Genomic DNA, 26,759 nt, shown 5'->3' on the forward strand with positions numbered 1-26,759 from the left:
AACGGAGACCAGGTAGAAGGTGGACATGATTGATGAAAAACCAGAGTTTTAAGGTTTGGCTTGTACCCTGTTCCATGCTGGAGCTGCCGGGGTAAAAATAGCCAACCTCTGCAGAGGAAAAGTGGGCAAAGAAGAAGAATGTATTTCATACCAAATTGTATAAGCTATTGTATAAATGTAATTTGTAATAAACGAACTTGCAAATCGTAGTTTCTTTTAAATAACATTTACATAGCTAGGAAAGTGGTGGTGCAATACTTATCAAATAGGTGGGGGGCTTGTTTGCCAAATACCCCACAGGTCCAACAGTTGGCATTTTTCAACAGCCGTAGCTGATATGATAATGATGATAAGGACGACAATGAATTTCTCTGGAATCGCAGTAATCACTGGACATTGTAGATCAAATAAATTCCAAGAAAGCATAAATAATCTTAACAAATCCGCGACATAAATATCTATTACTATCACTAAATTAAATTAAGAAACTTGCAGCGAATTTTTCCTTTAATAAAGACAACTTTTCTATATCTATGTCTTTCTCTCTTTTATGTTCCTGAACTAGAACTAAATTGAAAAAAATTCAGTTGTGCCCAGAACAATCTATCCTTTTATTTTCAATTGTTAGACCTTTGTCTTATTAATATTATTATTTCAATTATATTTTGCATCTTCTCTTCCAACTTTGATATACGTTTTTTGGTAACATTGGAAACTGTTATTGGATACGTTTTATTAATATATTTATATTCAATGTTCAAACCGTTTGTTTCCAAAATAAATAAATTATAATGAAAAAAGGGGAAGAACTTGAACTTATTTCAATGTTTTATGATGCCGAGGGCTACAGAAACAAAGAGAAACTTTTGCTATGAGGCGTCTGATGATAATCTGGGCTTCACCTGAGCGTGTTATTAATGCAATACTAGCGAAGAACGATACACTGAACGTAAATTACTGATGCCACATATTACACTCAACAACGGATTAGTTAAGAATTACACATCGAAGAAATAAAGTGCAGCACAGACTGGACCGGAAAGCAACCGCCATTTGGACATAAAATAATAAGTATAAGTCCTTAGGAAGTTCAAATCAAATTATTTATTTCAAATTTAATTGAAATTAAAAACCAATTTGTAGAATTCTTTTATGAACTATATAGCCGACGACCTGTATAGCCGACTGGTTAGCGATCCTAACTACAAAGCTAGAGGTCCCGGGTTCGAATCCCGGTAGGTGCAAGCATTTATATGATGAATATGGATGTTTGTTTCCGAGTCATGGATGTTTAAAAGTATTTATGTATGTTTATATGAATTTATGTATGTTTAAGTAAGTATATTGTATTAAATATATCATTGTCTTGTAACCCATAACACAGGCTATATATGCTTAACTTGGGGCAAGATAATTTGTGTAAAAAGTGTGTGTCAATATAAAACTGCCATTAATATTATGATAGATATTTTTATTCAATCAGACGTTATTTTGCGGAAGTCCATTATTATTTGTTGGATGGAATTACTAACTGTGGCAGTATTCATGATGTATGAATTCAAGCTCTAAAGGTTTATGTATCCAATATAATTATTTATATTTATACAGTTAATTATTTATTACTTTTTATGAAATAATTTATATTATTTTAACACGACTCATATGTTGGATGCACCTTACATATTAATTTATGTATCTTACAGCCATTGTAAAATACTCTATTAGATTGAAACCGTTGAGTTTCTTGTATGTTCTTCACACGAGATCAACTTTTTACGAACATAATTATGGTAAATTCAGTAATTTAAACGAAATATTTGCAGTGACGATTCAAAAGCGCTTGGTTTGAATGTTAGTTTTGAATGTTTATTTGCAATATAATTATTTTGAATAGAGTTTATTTGACTTTGACTTATTTAAATGTTAGGAATATCTTTAGTGTTAATTCCACTGAGTTTAGTCACTCTATTGTAGAGCGCTACAATTTTGGCCCAGCTTTTTCGAAGCAAATTAGGATGACCTTCCATTTAACCCCAAACTATACGCCGTGCGGGGGAAGGCATTCTTCATATAAACTTACAAAACTGAGCAACGATATTTTTTTATAACGTTTTACCTATTAAGTAAAGGTCAAGACAGACCTATCGTTTCTGTAAAATTCTGCAAAGAAATTAATTTAGACTCAGTGCGCCTGTGTTGTTTCATAATGGCCGGTTTCTAAGGAGTGGGACTTTGTGGAGGTACAGACGAACAAACAATTTTTTTATGAGGGAACCTGGTGATTTAACTTGACGGAAATAATAATATCTATTTTGATTTCGTTTAAGCAGTTTTCAGTAATTTTATTATTTACTATTGTATTACTTCGTAGTAATTAATGTTGTACTAGTGAAACATCATATGATTGACCATATGCAATGGTTAAAACTTAGAAAACATTTTTATATGATAATAAGGGACGAGACGAGCAGGACGTTCAGTTGATGGAAATTGGACGCTCTGCCCATTACAATGTAGTGTCGCTCTGGATTCTTGAAAAACCCAAATTTTCTGAGCGGCATTACAATTGCGCTCGCCTCCTTGAGAAATGAGATGTAAAGTCTCGTTTGCCCAGTAATTTCACTAGCTTCGGCGCCCTTCTGACCGAAACACGATAATGCCTTAAACATAACGGCAGAAATAGCGTCGTTGTGGTACCCATAATCTAGCCGGCATCCCGTGCAAAGGAGCCTCCCACTAGTGAAACTCGTTATCCAATATCGGCGAAGTCGTACGCAAATGTTCATATATGGCTAGAGTTGGGTTACTCGCTTTTCTGTAACTGATGGATGCAGTTGCAAAAACAACTGAAGCTGTCAGGATAATAAAAGTCTGAAGAACCACCTCAATGCAATCGCCTTTAGGTCATAAGGTCGGGATAATGCATTTTACGCGCGTCAAGACTCGCCCATCACGCAATTCAAACGTACCTGGGGTTCATATGCCGCAGCAGGTTTTTTGCACGCGTCGACTTACAGTAGGTTGAGTATTATATATACGTACCGAAGAATTAGTACGGCGAGGTCTGCGTGACCAATTGTAATGAACTCGGCACTCGCTAGCAATTAGCTTCGCGGTCCGATTCTGCGGTTAAGCGGTCACGCTTCCGTTCCACGTGTCGCGATTGCAACTTGATGTCTACGACTCAGAAAGGGTCCCAATACGTGGAGTGGGAAGCTCCTTTGCACTTGTGAAATTACTGGGCAAATGAGAATTAACATTAAGATCAGGAATCTTGACAGTTGTCTCAAGGTGACGAGAGCAGTTTTAGTGCCGCTCAGAATTTTTGGGTCTTTCAAGGTCGGGAACTACATTAACTACCATTGCATATGCTCAACCATATGATGCTTCACAAGTATAACATTAATTAATAAGAAGTAATGAAGTAAATAATAAAATTAATAAAACCTTAAACTAAATCAAAATAGATAAACTGTTATGATTACTTCCGTCAGAATAACGAACCATTAAAAATCAATGAAACTAACTTATTAATTAACTTTCATTTAATTTTTTTAAAGTTATACGCAATATTGAGTTGCAATAATTAAAAGTGCAATGGATAATTAAAAGGCCCTGACCTACGCCAACGAATGTAGAGTCTGTCCAACGAAACCGGTCCGCGACAGTCACTCGCTTCATTGATTACGGTTTGTGTTCACCAATCATCAAATAGACAAGTAAATATAAAACAGTATGGCTGTTATGAGAGACCACCTTACTATTGGGAAAGAGACTGCTGATAAACATAAATAAACATGCTGTACTCATTGGTTTTACCTCACAAAAGATAGAAATAAGCGTTTAAAAGAAAGTAATTACAGTTTTATATATGAGGGGCTTTTTTATCACAATAAGGGACGGGAAGAGCAGGACGTTCAGCTGATGGTAATAGATGCGTTCTGCCCATTACAATGCAAAATTCTTCTTGAAACACCCAAAAATTTGGAGCGGCACTACACCGTGAGACATAAGTTGTTAAGTCTCTTTTGGCCAGTAATTTCACTAGGTACGGCGCCATTCAGACCGAAACACAGTAATGCTTTTACATTACTGCTTCACGGCAGAATAGGTGCCGTTGTGGTACCCATAATCTAGCCGGCATCCTGTGTCAAGGAGCCTCCTACTGGTGCTTCTTCAGATGAGAGTAAATATTGATAACTGCATTACTGAATATTAATGTATTCTAGTCTGTTTGTGTGCATAAATAAATAATCCTCTGTAAACAATAGGCAAATGAAAATATGAGCTACTAATTACCTAGCATCTCTACGTACCGCTTTCTCTCGTTTTCAGAGGAAGACTAATTTAACTAATAAGCTATATGCAAGTTACTAAATATAATTTCTAATTTGAATGTTGTTGTAGAACAGCTCTGTAAATTAATTAAATCCTAAGCTGCACTGACTAATCCTACATTAAATATAAATTTTATAGCCGCGTTAGGTACAACTTTCACGAGGTAAACGCTGGTTGGCATAAAGAACAGTTATTCTCTATAGATTGTTAACTTACAATACGGAAGGAACATTGTGCTTTTAAACCCAAACAATCCTAAACTGACGTTGACATATTAGGAAGATAAAAGCTTTGAGATGAAAAAAAAATATATTTATTTACCATAGGGAATGACAATAACATAATATTAACATATTGCAACAACACTTTGTAATTTTTTTTATATGAATTTAAGGGACGAGACGAACAGGACTTTCAGCTGATGGTAATTGATGCGCCCTGCCCATTACAATACAGTGCCGCTCAGGATTCTTGAAAAACCCCAAAAATTTTGAGCAGCAGCACAACTGCGCTCGTCACCTTGATACATAAGATGTTGAGTCTCATTTGCCCAGTCATTTCACTAGCTACGGCGCCCTTCAGACCGCAACACAGTAATGTCTACACATCACTGCTTCACGGCAGAAATAGGCGCCGTTGTGGTACCCATAATCTAGCCGGCATCCTGTGCAAAGGAGCCTCCCACTGGTAAAATATTAAACAAAAATTGGTATATGTCATGAAGCTACATCAGTTCGTAAAGGTACTCAATAAAACATAACACAATTTTAGGTGACCTGCGCAGAACTAGACAAGAAAAAAAAATTTTCTTTTGCAAATAACATTTATTACTTATACAGTGTTAGTTTAATTAATACATAAATATAAAACAATTTAAAATGTAAAAATCTGATTCGAAGTGGTCTCCATTGGCTGCAATACAGACCTTTAAACGTTGAGGCCAGTTATCAATAGAAGCACGCACTCATTACATTCAGTGAAGAATTTTTTTTCACTACCAATCGTACGGATTACATTAGGGACTCCAAATTATCATGGCGTTTTTACCGTACTCTCTAAAACTGACCATAAATCATAATCCAGCGGATTAAGATCGGGACTAGACGACGGCCAGTCTTCAGCACTGATGAAGTCCTAAACGTTCGTTTCCAACCAAGACTGCGTAGACCGAGCTTTATGACACGGCGCCGAGTCTTGCTGGTAGGACCATTCTTGGTTATTGAACACGGTGTTGTTAAGGGGCTTCAGGACCTTCTCAAGAATGGTATCTTGATACACTTGTGCCCATGTTTTGATACCTTTTTTAACAAAAGTATGGATTAGTTACTCCTTCATAGCTAATACTCCACCAAACCATCACTGAAATCGGATAGTGCCCACGTTGCACTCTGTCGACTAATTGAGAAGCTTCCTCAGAGCTTTGTGCATGAATATGGTCATTTTGTTTGTTAAATTAAAAAGAAATCAGTGGGCTCCCTTTGCGTACCGCTTCAGTAGTTGTTTCGATTTTACCACCCTATTCTTTTTTAAATTATCACTTGAGAAATGACCAGTACGTCTCTTATAGGCTGCAAGTCCTAAGTAATCTTTTAAAATACGCAACATCGTTCTAGGTGCTATCTTCATTTTTCGAGATAAAATATTTTGCTTTCGCACAGGATTTATTTGAATTCTTTCCCTTATTACTTTGACCATCTTTTTCGCACGAACACTACGTGGACAGCCAGCGTGAACTGACTGTTTACGACTTTTCAATCAAAATCCGTTGCAGTAAATATAGTTTCGTATTGCATTTTTATCTAGTTGTATCTCTGTTTGTCTATACGCTTCTATGAGTTTATGGTAGGTACCTACTCAATTTAGTAAACGGAAGCAGAGTTTTGGTAATTTAACCTTATCAAATTCAAAAATGCGGAATAATAAGAACAGTGGTGACATCTGCTATCGGACCCCAGAACTAATTGCTTTCATTTAATTACCGCTATGAAATAACAGCTAGTTATTTTGTACAATTTTATATGGCTGTTAAATTTTACTCTATATAGCAAACAATAAAACTTTAATTAGGTCGCTTTGAGTGCTCTACACCTAATAGATTTCATTTTGTTGCAGTTTAATTAACTCAAATGCATTTATAAAAGCTTAATAGTTTCGCGATGGAAATTTTGAAAATGTTTAATTACTGTCAGTTTCGAGAAATAACTTTTAAGATCCAGATCCTAGAATTACGCGATATTTGTCACGACTTATTGGACAAACTACATAGAAATATTATCATTGCAAACATATATATTATTACAACTAGCCGACCTGACAGAAGTTGTTCTGTACATAATAAATAAAATACTGATCTTTATGAATTTGTTAATAATATTTCATAACAAAATTATTACGTAAAATATGCCTCCTGTTGCCATAGTTAAATTGTTTCACAGCAGAACTTTCAAACCGTACGTAAATAAATTCTCTCACAGAAAATATGTCCATACAAAACAAATATTGGAAATAAAAATAATTATGGGTCCCAAATCGTAGTAAAAACTATCCTATCTCTCAAGTTGGATCAAACTGAACTCCATGAAGTTATGAAGTTATCCCCATTAAAATCCGTTCATTCGTTTAGAAGTCCATCGCGGACAAACACGTGTCACGTAATTTATATATATTACTAGCTGACCCAGCAAACGTTGTATTGCCGATATTAAAATCGCGATACAAAAGTAACTGTTGATCGTAGATGGGTGAAAATGGAGGAGTACGGGAACGAACATTGTGAAACGAGAATTTTATATATAAGAAGATTATTGAGATTTGAAACAATATTCAGTTTGATATAAGCAAAAGTTCAGTGATTAATATCGGTAAAATACCCATTTTTTTTTTATAATTCTTCCAAATTTGAGATGAGTTGACCACAGTTAGAGGTTTTTTGTGGCTTATTTAAATATCATGTTACTTCCACTATATTTATAATACTATTTATACTGTAATTCATTTTATGGAAATTTTAATGAACGACATAAGTTTGGTTCGAATACGAATTTCCGCTAGCTTCCTTTGTGATCTTTTTTTTTCTTTGAAAGAAGTTCCTAGAGTTGTTATGCACTGGAGGAGAACTAAGAGACAGTCCGGTTTTTAAAATAATCTGCAAGCCAAGTTTCATTATATTTTTTTTGTTATTCAGATATTTTAGTGAAAAAAATCTGAACGAATTATTGTAATAACATCGTTTTTATTTCAAATTTTTAAATTTGTTGTTTTAATATTGATAAGAAACCAGTGTTAGTTTTTAATAAATTAGAAGAAAAAATTAGATTTAAATTGAAACTTTATTTTTAAATAAATTTTAAAGCTACAAAACCTGATGACTCAAAAATAATTCATTTACAAGTAGTCCAAATAGTCACCCCTATCACTGTCGCATTACCAATAACCCTGTATGTTTGTGGCGATTTTTTTCAAATAAATAAATAGGCAAAAATATAACTTTGAGGACAATTCGACCCTCAACAACAACAGATTACTTAAGAGCCTGACTTGGGTCCCGTTTCGGGGTCTAAATACGTAAGTAAATGTATTTTCCTCCTCTCTCTCCAGATAACTTTAGGTTACTAATTCTGGTAGACTCCATAAAGTACACAATAAGCTAAAATTAAAATGTTTGCACTAATAATAGAGTCCCGAAAAAAGTTCAGACATGTCTCTAATTAAATGTGAAAATTTTAATTAAAAATGGCTCTGCAGTTAATCTTATTACTCAACTGCAAGTAATCTAATTTGCTTTGCGTAGAGACGTCGCTTCGTTGTGTGTCGACATACCACAAATTAGGATATCATCCACACCATCTGGATTTGTGGATTTCCTCCACGCGTCAAGGAACTGACTTCCACGTACAAGTTGCGGAATGAGCTTCCTTGTGTTCCTTCCAGGACTATATGATATGGGCACCACCAAAAAATCGCATAATATCCCTTTCTAAAAGGTCAGCAGCGTTCCTGTAATTCCTCTGGTGTTGAAAGAGAATGCGGGCGGCGTGGATCACTTAACATCGGATGACCCGTACGCTCGTTTGTCCTCCACTTGCGTAACAAAAATATAAATTCTAAGCGATGAGATAGTCTGGGACATGATTGTCTTAAGTAAAAACTTTATTATTTAAATATAATAAATAAATTACACTATTTAAAGTTATGTTATGAATACATAACATAACGAACACCAATAGGTGATACTTTTATAAGAGCCAAAAAAAATACTGGGTGAGTTGTTATACCTGTTTACAATGGGTTGTTAGTAATTTAATTGGCATCAAGAATAATTGTTTAGTAAAAATAAACGTAAGAAGTAAGACAGCCTTTTTTCCTATGAATCTATAACTAATTTTATTATACACAAGCCTAAGGAATAATTTAATTTGTTTGACATACTTATGAGAAAATCAACAAATGGAAAAAAAGAAGATAGGAAGACGAAATAATGGAAATATCCATAGACACTCTGTACAGCACTTTTCATCATAGGAATTTGAAGAAGGCAATTCCGAGCGGAAGAAAAACAAATTTTTTCTTATTAATTTCCCATAATTAGTTAAGTTTATGCTGCATGTTAGATGATGCAGCTACTGTACTCAATAACTTTTGTTTTGAATTAATTTACTTACTTTTTTGACTTACTCGTGTAAGGCATTCACTATTTGACGTTTGAGTATGTTTGTTGCATCATTTTACATATTATATTGTAATTGAAATCTTTTGTAAAATGATGAAATTGTAAATACTTATTTAAAAGAGTGGCAATGAGTTTCTTACTACTTCATCTCTAATGAGTTCTCAACCCAACCCTTTATGAAGTAGCGGTAGATTCAATAAGAAAAAATATTTTTTTTGACATTCATAAGTGTCATTTCCGTTACCTACATGAATAAAGTTATTTCGATTTGATTTGATTTAAGGCAGAAATGTAACATCTTTGTAAGGGAAGTTTTTTGAAAAAGATGATATATGATTCGAGGTTGAAGGTATCTGGCGTTAGACTGCAACATATAATTACATATATGACGTGCACAAATCAATCAGCTTGCGAGCGCTGGGTGCCGGGCTTCGACGGCGGTGGGTAGAGGCTGCTAGCCCGGGCTCAATCAATCGAGCTGTGGCCGTGATGTGTGTGCGAGCGGGAAGTACATACTCGACCCACATACGCGCGACAGAGACAGAATATCAACACTAGAGCCTTCATTAAATCTGTACATCGCAGATCGTTACATTGATCTAGATGTACTTAGTACTTACAACTGACTGAATCAAATTTCTGATCTAAATACTTTTTGGAACTAAACATAATGAATGTTATAGGAGCTATTATTTCCATGAACAATAATAAATTCCTTTGCGTATTAGTTGTGCTATACAAACAAGTGGCAGAAAATTTGAAAAATGAATGAACAAAGTTTGTTGCTGCAGTAACAGATGACAAAATAACTGAATATACAATTTCTATTTCTCCGAAATTCAAGCCCAGGAGACTTCTTACACTCTTGACATAATTTTGTATCTCCACAAATCTCAAAAAGCTATTCTGTATTTCAATAGATACTTGATATAGGTCGATTGATTTGAATCAACCTTCAGTCTATATTAATTGGATACAATAGTCTGCTATCGTGTAATTAAATAATCAATCCAGCATAACAGTCCAGCCGTTCACTTCCCACGAACTTGGACAAAGTATATTTTGTAGAAATACGAGTACATATATTGTTTATTACATAGACTAACCCCCTTATTCATAATGGTCCGCTAACTTAAAACAGCCGCTAAGGAGTGTTTTTTCTCATTCTGACTTAGGTCAATAGAAGAAGACAGAGTGAGAATTAGCAATGCTTTAAGTTAGCAGACTATTATGAATAAGGGGGTTAGAATTTAATTTGTCAGTATGAGCGTTAGCTAATAGTTTTACATTCTATATCAAAATACTAAGGAACATTAGCTCCTTAATATTGGCACTAGCCAAGCGTAGCTCACGTCTTATTGATCAAAATTGATTACAGTAACAAAAAGGAAACCTTGGATGATCGCGGTGGTTTGGACGATGGATGAATGCAGATTGGATGCACAAATTGGTTGGATGTATTTCATGGTCTTCTCGAAGATGTGTTTAGAAGTTGAGTATTATGAATAAGAGAGCTTGCACCCTTGTTGCGAGTGGAATCAGGATATGTTAGGATTCAGCTTTTAACCTCTTGGAATAGATTTATATATTCACAACATGTTTTAAGGAAACATGCTATATGGTATAAATTATAAGTGCCGAATAGTAAATGATCTAATATTGAACCATGTGGTACACCCAATCGAATTGCTACTCCAGTGGCTGTGATACTGTTGTTAATGACTGATTGTCTTGTATTATTTCATTATAGTCTCAAAAGATTCTCAGTTTTATGCTTAAACACCAAAGCGAATGAGTATTTAGAAAGGGGTAGCATGAACAAAACAGTCGAACGCCTTTTATAAGACACAAAATACTCCTATTGAATAGCTTTTCATGTATTTCATGTATTTAAAAAAAAACAATACTGGTCTCCGATAATTTTTTTGCATATTTTACTGATGAAGTTAAAATAGACATAGGTTTGTAGTCTGAAGGGTCGCTTTTATCCCCCTTTTTAAAGAAAAGAGTTTGTGGCGAGTCTTTCCCTAGGATATGATCGAGGGAGGCGAAGGCTGATCCATAAATCATGCTCGCGAATGGGCTACTATGTGGCTGAACAATAATTTTATCGAGAGCTCTGCCTTTATATCTTCTCATTAAAGTTCAACTTTTGCATAATGGGTATTGCAGGGGCATCAGAATTCTATAGATTGTTTTAGATAAACAAAACTCCCTACGTTTCTGCATAATAATATATTCTTGCGTCAGAGACGGGACCTTCATGGAATAATAAATAAGTAAATTGCTTTTCCACGACACATTTAGATCATTGTATCGATTTTAGTTGAGCATACATTAAGTTACATCGTATGAATATTGTATGGAGGTGTATTTGTGGAGTTCACTTGACCTCATGTCAGACGATTTACTTGGTTATAAAATCGAATATAATTAAGGGTACTTATACTTTCGTTATAATTTATAATATTTCTGTGGACTTTCTGAAGTTAATACCGGTTCATTTATTAATACCGGGCTCAAATTTCGAATTTTTTCCCGATGGTAATAGATGTATGGATATAGATAAAATTCATGTTACCTTTGAGTAAAAATTACCTATTGGGGTAAAGGCCTCTTTTTATTTTTTCCAACCTGTTCTTTTTCTGGCAGGTCTGCTCTAGATTCTTTCCAATAAGGTGGCTCTTCGCTTCATCTCTTGCAAAGTCTGTCTCGAAAGCGATACTTCTTTACCAAGAACGCGTGACTTTATTTGACCGTCTTTCATATTTGACTATTTGGAAATACCCGCCCTGACACTTTAATTGAAGAAGTTGTTTAATTACGCCCTTTGATTTGTTTTTTTCTCTTTTTAAAGTATTTCTATTTTATCTTTACACAGTTACTGCTACTGCTACTTTATATAACACAGTGGTATTTTTGAAGGAACTTCTTTAGCATCGTTGTGATTTTAAAGTCGATGAAACGAAAAACTGAGACAGTAAAAAGAGACAGACACATAAAATTCATAAGATTTAACGTGGAACAAAATGAGTGATTGTTCTTATTTATGACGCGAGTATACCTTCATATATTCTGACGTCATGCGCACGAAGTATTACTACATAGACACCAGGAGAACATAAATTATATGGTAGCAGTGATAGTAATGTCTTTCATAGCGGTTGAAATCATCTGTCATCCTAGCAATATGTACCAGGACTTCATTTGCAGTTTAGAGGTTCATGCACAATGCAATTTCACTTCTGACATGTCTACTTTGTACGCACGCAATTTTTTTTCGTTTTAAATCCTGTTCGAAGCTATGGGGCTTATCGTCTATTACTTATCATAAAAGAACAAAACAGTTTCGTATTGTGTATTTAAATCACTGCTTTGAACGAAAGAAAGGAGTTCTATCCAATTTATATGCAAAACATTGAATAAGCTTTACATATCCTGAATACATAGAATTCTTTATTCAAATCTATCTTAAGTCTCAAACTTTAACGTGCTGTCTATTTTATTTGTATTCTATGTAACTTATAAATAGGCGCGCCAAACGAGCGATACAATATTGATGTGATTGCAAATGGCGATATGAGAGTTAGTGGGTCAGCTCTCAACGGAAGCCGTCTACTTGAAACGAGGAAACGAGTATTCTGAGAGCTGCTAACGGACAAATCAATACTTCACGTGATATATAATATAAGTTATAACTCATGTACGGCCTTTGGAAATACATTGTTCACCAGGCGCTTCTTAAATATTTATAACATAATAGTTATATTTTATTTAATATTGCTATTATTTGCCGGTCCGGAATAGACTACACTTGCAAGAGACAGAGGTAGGTGGAAGACGTAGGAGCCTTTTGTCGAAGAACAAGCTGTTGTTGGAAAAACAGCAATTAAGACTTATTTTTTTTAAGTCTTTCGTTGAATGAGTTTGTTATATGCTTTTACAAACTTGATTCCAGAAAATGAACAATGAACATGTGTTGAGAATTCATGAATTCGTTCAATTAAGAATTCATTCAAAGGAATTGTAAGAAGACGTTTGTGTGGTAAATAAAGGTTACTATAATTATAGGTGTATATTTGGCTGCAACTGATGCGCCTATTCGTTCACATTAAAATTTAAGAAGTAAGCTTTCGTCATCGTGAGCGAATCATGTCCCAAAAATTGCGCGGGATTCGCCTCAGTTTGAACGAATCTTTACACGTTACGTTACATTATTTAAAAAAAATATTTCTATTTTATACACAGTCTTCAAAACATAAGAGAAATTATTAATTAAGGCACGGTCTCATTTCGTTATTATTTCTCGAGCTATTTAAAGGTTGTAGATGGCATAGATTAGAGACATAGATATTGTGGAATTATAATTAATAAGTCGATGAGTTTCACAGTTATACAGATGTTAAACTGATTGTGAACAGAAGTATTTATCTTTATAACATCCACTCCTATGATGTTTGTACCGCATGTTTGAATATAGTTACATTGAAATCATTCAATTACAAAATCACTGGGCAAATGAGACCAGACTCTTTATGTCTCAAGATGACGAGCACAGTTGTAGTGCCGCTCAGAATTTTTGGGTTTTCAGCTGAACGTCCTGCTCATCTCGTCCCTTATTTTCATAAAAAAAATCATTTTTTATCGAAACCCATTAAATAACCTGGTGGCGAAAGCCCCATTTCTAGGGTTTTGTTAAAATATAACTTGTGTTATTTATTGAGCCTTATAAAAATTTCAATTGATCGAACTCGGAGTTTCAAAGTAATTCCAAAACAAAAACACTTCAACAATAACTAAAACACGTCAACGATAACTCACGAACGCTTTTGTCCGGCTTGGCGGCGGTCGACGTGTTTTTTTTATGTTAAGAGCTGATTAGTTTCTTTGAGTCGATCGGTAAAGCCGTTTAAAAATTATTCCAAAAAAACACATTTGAAAAACAAATTTTTCGTAGTTTTTTGAGATTTCTTAAAATCTCCGGTCCGAAGTGTATTCAAAATCTACACATACACACACACACACATACAGACGCACGGACACCATCGCGGGTCAGGGAAGCTTTCGAGAACCTTAAAACGTCGAGATCTGATGAAAACTCGATTTTCGAAAAACGGGGTAAAACTAATAACTTCACGATTTTTTAAAATTTTTAATGCTGTCAGCAGGAAGTTTAAAAAACGACTGTTCAATCGTTACAAATTATCTTAAAGTTGATCGATGGTTATGTGATCCGACAGCAGCCCTAAATGAAAATACTAATGAAAATTAATGAATTTAGTCACGCAATACTTCTACCACAGCAAACAGTAATAGTAGTTTGCAAATAAAATAATTATGACCTAACTGTCACTTCAATTAAAACGATTTTACAGCTGTTGTAGTATTTAATTTCACAAGATCTTAAATAATAATTAACCGTACTTTTAGCCAGCCTACCGAAACTCTCTAAGAAAAAAGCGATTCACTCGATTGCATGAAACGTGCAGTCATTTGACAGATGACGGCAATAATGTCGTCATCATTGCCGTCATCTGTCATCAGATTATAGTCGTCTATAATCTTGTAAAAACACTCCGTTTGAAATCCACTACTTTTAGCCGGAATATACATCGTCGCCAATCGCCATACTGTTATTACTACTATTTCGAACTTATGTCAAATCACTTCCCGTTTCATACTTAACTAAATTTCAATTTTTACTTAGGCAAATGCCTCTTATTATGTAGTATTTACATCCTCTTTGGTTTTAGCCACATTCAGCCGCTCTTAAGCCGTATAAATATTGATGTTATCATGTTTTTTTATGTACCTTCATTAGGTTAACATTTTGTTTTATGCATGTTTAGTCGTAATACAATTTAGTTATGTTATATTGTTATTAAATATAAAATTCTCACGTTAGTGATACTATGTTTATTAGAGAATAAATGTCTTTTAAGCCGATGTTTGTTAGTTGTTTAACTACCTTCACTAGAGCGATTGAAATACATTCTACTAAAAGATGTGTATTCTGTGAGTATAATTTGAGTATTTATAAAAAGATACTGTAACTCAGGAAATAAATACTACTAACCTTATATAATTTACATGTCTAGATAGTCTCTTGCTGTTAGACAACAGATGACAACAGGCCCGGAATATTAGTTTAGTGTGCGTGACAAGCTACGTCTTACACTCACAATTTGTATGACACTTTGTGTTAGTGTGCATGGAATGCTCAAAATTTCTCAAAAAAAGTTTAGTTCTAATCTCAAATTCTTTCGACATTTTCATAGCTGTCATAGTCTATCTGGACGTATAAATCTAAGCTACGTGGGGTATATTTATTTTATAATATGTATTTGTTTTTAAAAACTTTTGAAGTGATAACCTCTTATAGTAAACCGCTTCGTAACGTAACGCGTTACGGCGCCAATCTGTCTGGCTTCTCTTTCTCTCACGCATATGGCAGCGGTAGGCAGCACCTCTTTTCTCAGTCTAACCAATTGTAACTTTTATAGGATTAAGTATTTATATTAATACATATTTGAGAATTGTAACTAAGAATAAAATATATTATTTATTAATAAATAACCTTTCCTTACATTATCATATTAATATATCTTATATTTAAGTAATAACCTAAGATTTTCTCAAGTTACACAATTTCATTATTAAATTAGTTCTTAGATTCGTTTAAGTTATCAATTTTGCAGGGCGTCCCGAGACATATACGATTTTTTAATTAGAATTGATGGCTAACGGGCTTTCTCAATATACTTTCTACAGATAAAGATAAATGACTACCTTCTACTGACAGTAATTAGCTGTCAAATAATCTGAAGCTGTCCCAATATACCCGATAAGTCATTCTTATCGCCTTATATTGGAATGCGTGAATTGCAATTTCCATACAAACTTCTATCGCTGGTAAGCTATACGTCCTCCCATTGACAGACAGCGTGTACGGATAAGGTCAGTTACCGTCGATAAGTTTATTAGGACAGAAAAGTCAATGATAGTTACGTTTTTTATCTTAAGTAGGCCACAACCGGAGATAGACTGAATATTGGGAACGGCTGTTAGTAATGAATATCATCTTAAATACAGCCCCTTCAATGTAAGTTAAATTGATAAGCGTACAGAAAAGGTACCTCAGAAATTCAAACAGTATTGAAAATTTAATTTGATGGACTACTGTCCCATGTATAGATTGAATGGAACATGGAACAAGGGATCTCGTCTCTACTGTCGATAGCAGGTTAGTGTTGTGTAGTTATATATCGATACTACAAATACAAACTAATGTTTATTTTATATTATACTAGCTGACCCGACAGACGTTGATCTGTGCATAATAAATAAAATAATATTTTTTTTTTTTAATTTCTCAATAATTATTTTGTAAAATATGCTCCCTGTCAATGACGTACATAATATAGAACGTCATTGCTCCCTGTTGTTAACTATAATGAAATTGTTTCACAGCAGAACTGTCAAACCGTGGGTCAATAAATTCTCTCATAGAAATAATGTCCATACAAAACAAATATTGAAAATAAAAATAATTTTAGGTCCCAAGTCGAAATAAAAACTATCCTATCTCTCAAGTTGGACTAAACTGCACTCCATGAAGTAATCCCCATTAAAATCCGTTCATTAGTGTAGGAGTCCATCGCGGACAAACAACGTGTCACGTAATTTATATATATATTAAGATTATTGAATTATACCTATGTATTGTGTATTAAAGACGCATAAATAGAAAAATTCCAATATTGACGAATTATATGCCGACATATTGGCGAATTGTGCTGTGCGTCTACCAATTGCTAAGAACTGTGTTACCACGATTCATAGAAATAAAGGAATTACTACAGATATTCTAAATATGAACCACAGTGATACAGGTAGAGATACACGAAGTTTCTGACCCAGTTATAAGGATACGTTCACTAAAGTTTCGTGGTCGCCGCTGCACTTTGGCTACAGTACGAACGATCTACATTCTAAATACATCCATTATTTAATTATTATTGAATTAGACCTTAGGTCTATAACTCTATATTCAGTCTAGACACGAATTATTTTAGTATTTTCTACCTTAAACAATATTTTTTAGGGACGGCCAGGTTGATTGATTTCGTCCCGGCAATTTCTTTTATCAATTATTAGTTTAAATTTTAGGACGTTGGAATTCAGTTAGTGTGGTAGCTCAATCGTGTAGAATATAGATGATCGGCAATTGTATTATAAGATACAATAGAGATTTATTTAAATAAAACATTTATCTTATATCTTTAAACGAGCAATTCTTGTATATATAATCTGAATCTCGGAAACGACTCCAACGATTTTCATAAAATTTAATATACAGGGTATTTCGGGGGCGATAAATCGATCTAGCTAGGTTTCAATTTAAAAAAAATGTAGTTTTATCCGTGTTTTAATGAGAAACAGCTACATCACATTACAATACAAAAGTAAATTTCGCCACTATATACAAGACTATAATAGCTCAGTGACCCATACATTGGGTGATCCGGAAAGCAGAAGATCCCGATTTGAATCCAGATGTCCTATTACATTTTTTTTTGTTCAAGTTTCGTACATTCTTAAAAGTCCTAGCAAGGCCCGGTCGTCCGGATATCATATATTTATAGATAACGTTTCAATCTCAAGTGGGCTGTATTATAAAAGTTTATTTACATTTTTACACCCTTGAACAATGATCAAAAGCATACTCAAAAGGCGTATATGGAGCCCTATGTCTTTGGTATGTGTCACCCAGGGCAATAAGTGCTAAGTTGTTCCAGTCAGGACGGACACAGGAACACGGGAAGAAGCTCCAGTTTGTTCCCGAGTTACGGCCAATGATATATCGAGGTAATTAATGAAATCTTTATTCATTGATGGTATTTAGCTTAGCGGAATCAGCACTAAAGGATTCATAGCATTTAAAAATACTTAGTTATTTGTTTATTTTGTGCAAATTTGATTAGTTTTCCGACAAATCATCCCAGACATTGCTTTTTTCAATTAGATCCACCTGGGAGTACCATGCGATGTTGACGCTTCAATATGTATAAGGTAACGAGTACTTTTGGAGTGTTATCGTAACTGGAGGGATTTCGCGAGGGCACGGGCGGCGGCAAAGTGTGCTGCCGGTTATAATTGCTTGTGAATGACACGACTCACAATGAACTCACGACACGTGACTCGAGACGAGACCCAGGGGATCACTCCCCTCGCGGTTTGAGCTAACTGCACTCCGCACGAGGCGTTTCCGGTCTCAAGTAGGTCGGGAGACAATGTTTTTGTTATCAATTGTGAACAAACCTTCTGTATTTGAAACAAAACGGGGTTATATTTGCGTTTGTTATATTTATTTTTATGAAAATAAGGGACAAGATGAGCAGGACGTTCAGCTGATGGTAATTAATACGCCTTGCATAATTACAATGCACGCTCAGGATTCTTGAAAAACCCCAAAAATTCGGAATGAACATAAGAGGCCAGTAATGTGCCAAAAGAATCTCACCAGTATTTAATTAGTTCCACAGTGTTATACAGTTACTGTGTGGTCACATGGGAAATACTACAGGAATGAAGTTTGGAATTAGAGGATTAGAAATAGTATTCATGATGGATGTCGAAAGGTAATGGCATTTTGAGTGACATGAAACCGCGCAAGAAACACAGTATTTTTTTGCCTTTTTAGTAATGATATAAAGTAGTAAGATAATGAGAGAATCATGAAATATATCAACTGTTTGAAAAATGGAGTTGTTGAACGCAAACTGTAAATGTTTCGGTACGGTGGATGGAAGTTCTTCCGGTTGATTAGCTGGCTGTTGACCCGTTGACCACGAAGCTGTGGTCAATGGCTTGCAAGACGCACAAAACGCCACAAACCGCTATAATCCATGGTTCAAGGTTTTATGGAACTTTCTGCTACTTATAACCATACTACGAAATGAGCTTCCTAGCGCGGTGTCACCAAGACGCCACGACTTGGGTATCTTGAACAAAAGCGCACACACTTTCTTAACAGCCTGGCAACGCCCCTCTGGTGGTGCAGAAAAATTTTGTTATAGGCTTATCTGTTACTACGTTGATAATTTGCACAAGAATACTGCTACAGAAATTTTATTAGAATTTTTTCTATTAAATCTTCTAAGATGCTTCTGACAATGCTTGGGCGATGTATATATGCTTTACCAGAAAATGTACAAAACAAATGTGTTACGAAATTTAAAGGAATTGTTAATATACGTTTGTGTGGGAAAGGTTATTATAACATAAATGATTTTCTTAATGATAACACAGACTGGGAATGAAGTGGACCCCCTCAGGCTCTATAATTATAAATGTTTATTGTACGATATTACATTGTAATCCATATTTGTATAAAAAAAAAGCCGGCTGAATTTATTGCGTCCGTTCTTCTCATGTCTGAGGCAGTCTAATTTGAATGGGTGGTAGCTTTTGACGTACAATAAGTGATTTTGAATCCTATTTTGAATAACAATATTTGAATTTTAATTTGAATGCTTGATAAAATTGTTGTTTAAAGAGAATTATTTATAAGTCTGGAGATAAATCTTGGATGATTTTCTAATAATGTTTTCTAAATGCTCCTGTTAACTAGGAGCTACAAGTCTCACATGATAATATGCTTTTAGCTCCCTTTAGTTTGTGTTCTCTGTAATGGTCATTCATGGAGGACAATATTATTAACTCATGATTCAAGAATCGTTGAGTTTTCAGATATTTTAACGTTGCTCGAACAAACAACACACTAATAGTGTGTTGTTTGTTTGAGTTTAATAATGTTTGAAACAACGTCATACACTACTGACGGTTAATTCAAATATGATTGATTAGTACGTAAATAGTATTCAAAATCATGATAGTTTCTAATGAATGAATTATAATTCAATCCATTTTTAGTCTAGCATACATAATAATTATGACAATCAATAGTTATATGGATTAAGAAAGACTGGATGTGGCTTGAATATATATTTGGGTATAGTACAATATGTATAAAATAAGTTTAAATTTTGTACATGTATTATTAATATATTTTTATATGACAGTAATGGACGAGACTAGCAGGACGTTTAGCTGATGGTAATTGATACGCCTTGCCCATTACAATACAGTGCCACTCAGGATTCTTGAAAAACTCAAAAATTCAGAGCGGCACTACAATTGCGCTCGTCACCTTGAGACATAATATGTTAAGTCTCATTTGCCCAGTAATTTCACTAGCTACGGCGCCCTTCGGCGCCGTTGTGGTACTAATAATCTAGCCGGCATCATGTGCTCCTTTAGCCTCCCAATGGTAAGTCATCTATTTCGGCTTTTGTCATATTTTAAAAAATATTATCAAAAATGATATGCCGAAAGACAAAAGCTATCAGCTGGCCACACAAAGAGATATACAGAAAAAGTAAACAGTATCTTTTTGAAGATAGCGCTGGATAAGAGCTTGAACATTATGTGTTGGATACAATCCTGTTGTTTAAAACTCTAAAAGGCTTCATGGATTGCCTTTGTTTGTTTGCACAGATATCCCTGGTTGTCCTCAAACCTAATTATACATTAAGTAATTATAGGCCCTTTTATGTAATGAATACCAGGACCAATTTGGGTCAAAACGGCTTGCTGTCCAGGATGTGTCGCGGACACAACAACAGTTACATTACTAGCATAGATATTTTGTGATTCTAGAACTAAATTAAAAAGTAATTTGTATTCAACATTTTCTTATGTTGTAAAAGCTTCGATATTTTTATTAATGTTTAATCTGTATCCATACCGAGCGATATTTTTTTAAACGCAAGCCGTGTTTGCCTGCAATTGGGTCTGCATCTCTATTTATAATATGAATATGAATTCTGGTCGTAACTAAGATGTAAACCTGTTGGCAATAAATAGATAAAAAAAAACAGTATTCACCTTCGAGGACTTTGAAGCTGATTTCATGGTGATAGAAATAGAACTATGTGTGTGTGTTAATACAATAATATATAGCCTACCAATTTTAGCTGTTATCTACTAGGGTGCTTTATGTCGCTAATACTTGCGGTTTAATAGATAATAAGCCTTTCCTAAGCTGAACCCTATTTAATATGATCGATTTTGCCGGTTTGAGCTCAACTTACATTGGCAGTTATCAATTCACACTATAGATTTTGGATATAATATATAATGTAATCACGTGTATCTCCCACTGGGGTGGGCAGATATGACGTACCATAAGTTGCTATATATCTGACTTCTTGCATTAGAATCAAACGCTTTCTTATTATTGGCAATCTTCACCTGGACCCTTTATTAGTTATTTTCCTCGTGTGATAATAGTTTTAACATGTTTTAATACCTAATTATCAACAGTTGCATACAAGACTTTATCTACACCTAGAGCATGAATCTAAAAGATTCTGAAACAGTTATCTTACTGCTAACATTAAAACAGCCAGCCCATTACTGATTATATACAAATAATCTAAGTATTAATGAAATAATTATTTATTTTACTAGTGATTTTTCATTTTGTATAGTGCAGTTATTAAAATTCACTTGAATATTATGTTTTTTTGCAGCGTTTAAAAAACTTAAATTGTAAATTTTTTGTAAACAAAACTAAAAAAATATCGAAGAAAAATTTCGGGGATTCGAATAACCTACTTTTTTTTACGGTGCGCGACGTTCTGGTAGTGTGGAACACGCTTGTTCACGCACGCGAAAATGTCCTTTTTTTGAAATTAATACAGATATCACGCATCGAGCAATAAGAATGTGGCTGTCTGTTTGAAACTCTTTGCACATGAAGGGATCGAAAAAAACATAGGAGTGTTGTTATGAAATTCAGTACAACATTACAACACTCGTTTGAATGATGTAATGGTTATTAGGACATTGGGTGTTTGTTTCAGAATCTTTAATAGAGGATTTAAAGCATGGGTGTAGATAAAATCACTTACATCATCAATTACATCACGAAAAGTAATTTTTTGACATTCATAAATGTCGTTTCCGTGACCTACATTAATAAAGAGATTTTGATTTGATCCTCGACCTATTCCAACACTTCCATCCACACTATCTCTATAATTTTTGCAGACAATCTACTTTCATTCGCCCTCTGCCACAAGAGCAATTCACCCCTACATTTTAACGTCTTGTTAACCTTTTTTGTTTGGGTTACAGAAGAATAAGCATAAAGACAAACAAATATTTTAAAAATAGTAATGTCATTTTAGGGTACATTGTTGGTAAGTTGAGAGTTGAAAAATAAATAGTGACTTACTTGCCGAATAGTGGATGCCAGAGATGGAAGGAGGCGGGGTCGTGCGGGTGATGCGGGTGGTGTGGTGGCAGCGGGTGTGCGGCGGGCGCGGCGGCCGGGGGCAGACCAGCCGGCAGCTGCGGCTCCCCCAGCGGCGTGGTGCTGCCGACCTCGGGCTCCTCGCGCCGCCGCCCCGCCAGCGAGACGCTCGACCCTCGCCGCCCCGCGCCACCGCCGCTCGCACTCGGCTCCAGCAGGTTCTGCAGTGACCTGACGCTGATCCTTGGACGTGGAGACTCCTGCGAGCTGGCGCTGCCACTGCGCTGCTGACCAGCCTCAGACTGCTTCACTGACTGCAGGTAGTTGTTGTTCGGGTAGTACGGCGAGCTCGGCCTCTTCTGCTGACTGCGCGGCGACCGCTGACTGCCCATCATTTGTTGGTTGAAGTACGGGATCTGAAGCCCGGGTAGCTGCATGCCCGGTCTTGCACCGCCGCTTCCCCCGGGGTACATGCCCTGTAGGAAGTGCGCGTGCGCCGCGGCGCGCTGGCTGCCGTAGCTCTGCGCGATGGGGCTGGTCCGAGCAGCCGAGTGCACTTTGCTTTGCTGGTTCTTAGTCGAGTGCACGTGCGGATTTTGAACGTCGCCAGACTTCGACAACTCCTTCAATTGTTCTGCGACAGTCGCCGTCTTAGTTCTGTGAGTACCAGAGGCATTCGCATGCGACATGGCCTCCTGCCACATCGCTAGCTGCATGCGATTATCGTACTCCATAGATGGCATCATGGGGAACCCTCCCGACCCCATGAAGCGAGTGGCAGGATTGAACATCTGAGATATATCAGCGTAATTAGCAGGGTTGTATCCTGACGAGTTCAACGCTTTGATGAAGTCCATGTTCTGCGAGCAGGCCGCCATCGCCTCGAGCTGGCTGAGGTACGGCAGCCATAGCATCTGGTTCAAAGCGGCAGACGTGGCCGCGTCAATATCCCCGGCGAGCGCGTTGATGGATGGTATCGGCTTGGGTTGGCTCATCTGGTCGGGTTGTGGAGTGTTCGCTTTCTCTACGTTGGAACTACTCTTTGACGACGAATGTTTACTATCTTTTAATTTTGGTGATGCTAGCGATTTGGACTCTCTTTCCATCAATATATGTTCTAGCTGTGTTAGTGATATGACGAGTATATCCGGATCTTGCAGGATAGCCGGGAAAGCAAACGTCGCCGGGAGCCTAAGTTCCGGTCTCTGTATGAGCAGGGCAGGTATCTCGCGACAAGGCGCTGCCAATATAGCCTCAAGCCTGTCCTTCGGAATTAATAGAGGATCAGGAAGTGTGAAGTCGGATCTCGACTTTAACATATTCAACTGCTGTAGCGGTGCATTTCCATCATTAGCCTTGCTATGCTGTCGCTCTAACTTTTTTGATACACTGTCATCGTTACACTTACTAAAAACTTTACTTATCTTAGCTAAATCATCTACTGAATCCCGTCTTATCTTCTTCTCGTGGGGCTCTCCGAAACCTTTACACACTTTCTTTATTTCATCAGAACAACTAGAGACAGTAGGACTTGCCGACTTTCTGTGTTTTCCTAGATTCAATGGTTCACATTGTTGTTTTGTTATCGTCACTTCGGATGTGTACATCTTTGGCGAAGGTGATGACAGAAGCGTCTCCAAAAATAGTGTTTGTTTACTTTTCGTGAGCGGCATTGTGAATATTTCTGGTGAGGAAGGGATAGCGGGGATCCCGCTCGGCTGCGGCGACTGCATCGCATCAGACTCTCTAGAAGGCGCCCGGGGCAGCTCAAGTCGCCTCGGAGATGACATTGGTGTTGACAGCCTCTTGTGTACGCTTAAATCCTTTGGTTGTTCATCGCTTTTATTTGATGCATTGTCTTCTAAACCGGTCGTTACCTCATCCTGTGGTAATGTTACAGGACTAGGAGAATCCTCTACAGTCTGTATACTTAGGTCAGTGGGAAGCGAACTATCTTCATTAGTACCAAGTTCTTCTTGTTTTACCTCAAAAAGCGCAATTTCCGTTTCTTCTATACTTATGTCTTTATCATCATTTGTCATGGCTTCAGCCTCACTCTTCTCAAACTTAGATGTATCATTTATACACATATCATCATCACCATCGTTAGACAATGCAATTTCACTTTGATCTGGTAAAGGATGTTGGTCATGGGAGTGGCTAGTTTCGTATGTGTGGTTTGAATCTGGTACTTGGTCTGGGAACATAACGTCACTAACACTGATATTATCTTCTAGCCCCTTTTCACCTTTGTCATTGTATTGCATGTTCTTCATTGCATCACCATTTTGTATCTCATTCCCAGCAGTTTCAGTCTCAAGTGTGCATTGAGTAGTACCTTGCGATACGAAAACTTCATCAGAGATATAATCTTGGGTATCAATCTGCGGGCCTTCCGATTGTTGAAGGTGGTCACCTATATGGTGCAAATGTAACAAACCTTGCGCAGCCGTCATACTGCTGCGACTGGGGGATCCTAGTGATTGCTCCAATCTTTCTATTATATCAGACACTGGTGCATGTCCCAAATACATATTATCGTTTTCTGGATCCGGATAATCACCGGAACTGTGTACTAGGTGTGCGAGTTTATCAAGCGCCTGCCCTAAAATCTGATTGTCTTCACAGCCTTTTTCCACCAGAGATTCTAATAGCGCTTCGTCGTGTGGTCCGGCTAGTTCCGGGAGATAGTGCGCTTCACTGATTGTCTCGAACAGATCCTTGTGTTCGGAGATGTCTGTCGTAAAATCATCGTTACGTTCGGAGGGGACTTTACGCTCATAGAATATTTCATCTGTCACCTTCTGTTGGCCCATATCGTAAGACATCTCGTCGGGCGCGGACTCCTCGGGTGGCAGGAACCCGTACGATGACGGACTGATCGGGATAAGGGACTCCTCGTTTCGCTGCTGGTTGAACTCCAACTCGGCGACAGCCAGGAGGTTGTCGAGCGGCGTCGCGGCGACGGGCGGTAACGGTCGCGGCACCGCTATCGTGTGAGATGGAATGTGCGTCTCTATGTCTGGGGTTGACCAGTGGTTCTCGGCACTCGCGCAAGGGACGGCGGGGGCCGGCGGGGGCACTTCCGCCGGGGTGCTCGAAGAATGAGCTCGTCGTCGCAGGCGACCGCGGCGCTTGCGTCGCCGCCGTTCTCTGCGAATCCGGCGACGGGAGGTCGCGGGGGGTGGCGGGGGAACTCTAATAGAATTGAATATCTCGGTCCGCGGGATGACTCTCCAACCGAGCGGGGTTCTAGCTATCCGGATACGGTTCCGGGGATCGTAGTCTTCACAACGAACTTCCTGCACGGTCCCGTCGAGCTGGCGAGCCCAGAGGAAGACGGGGCGCAGCCGCGGCGTGCGGTGACGGAGCGCGGCGGCGCTGCGGGCGCGGCGGAGCGGGGTACGCGCGCGGCGCTGCGGCGGGTAGCTGCGGCGCTGCGGCGGGGCGCTGCGGCACTGCGGCGGGGCGCTGCGGCCGCGGGCGGGCGGGCGGGCGGCGCGAGGCTCGCCGCCGCCGCCGGCCGCTCGCTCAGACACTCCGGCCGCCGCGACTCTCTCTCAGGCGACGACCGCGCGGACGCGGCCCCGAGCCGGACTGGCGGCGCCGCTCGCCCCGCCCCGCGCCGCGCCCCGCCCACCATCGATCCGCCGCCGCCCGCGACCCGCACCCCGCGCTCCCCGCGCACCCCGCCCGCCGCGACCGCCTAATCTCAAATCCATATCCGCGCGATCCGCCCCCGGCCTGACCTTACTCTCGACAGATTCCTTCATCTATCCGAAAATTTGTCATGTATTTCATAGAAAAACTGTTTAATTAAATCGCTCAAGACATAGTTAGTCGAGCGGTGATAGTACGGTAAGTTCGCGAGCGTGGCCCGGCGCTGCGCGGCGTGTCGTTCCCGGCCGATACTCCCGGCGAGCCCGGCGCAGCTCGACTTCCGCGACCCGCGCTCCGCGGCGCCACCGACGCCGCCCGCTCCCGACTAAGGCCGGACGTGAACCAAGCGACCATCCTTACTATCTTCATCACAGATGCACTTAACTACGCGTACTCAACATGAACGTTTCGATGGTGAAGCGACATAACACAACATCTGATTCGTTTGTAGAAGTTGGAAAAAACTACGCACTTATTACTGACATTTGACTTTATTTATTTGCGGCATCATTAATTATTCAACTCATTAATATGGGCCATTGTAGTATAATGATTAAAACAGAACAATGCTAAGAATTGTATCGGTGACCAACTAGTAAACTTTTACCGTGGCGTAAAGGTTCGTATCAAAAAGTTCATGAAACGTTCAAGTTTCAGATGTACGCTGATAGATGCCGCTAACTAAATTTAAACATATTGTAGTCTGTCAAAATTAGGCTTATAATTTTAAAAGCTCACAATATCTAGTCTCGTATTCAAGCAAAACTTCTA

At 37.6% G+C, this 26,759-nt stretch overlaps 1 protein-coding gene across 1 annotated transcript in view; it reads right to left on the minus strand.

Annotated features, from left to right (window-relative positions):
- The window catches only part of LOC126972758 (uncharacterized), an 89,038-nt gene extending 63,335 nt beyond the window's left edge, over positions 1 to 25,703 (minus strand). The window contains exon 1 of the mRNA XM_050819780.1: positions 22,311 to 25,703. Within this exon, the coding sequence (XP_050675737.1) occupies positions 22,311 to 25,156 (2,846 nt within the window). The 5' untranslated portion in view covers positions 25,157 to 25,703. The remainder of the gene's footprint in view (positions 1 to 22,310) is intronic.
- Positions 25,704 to 26,759: the final 1,056 nt, after the last annotated feature.

Source organism: Leptidea sinapis, chromosome 27 (genome assembly GCF_905404315.1).
Source record: "Leptidea sinapis chromosome 27, ilLepSina1.1, whole genome shotgun sequence".
Lineage (NCBI taxonomy): Eukaryota > Metazoa > Arthropoda > Insecta > Lepidoptera > Pieridae > Leptidea > Leptidea sinapis.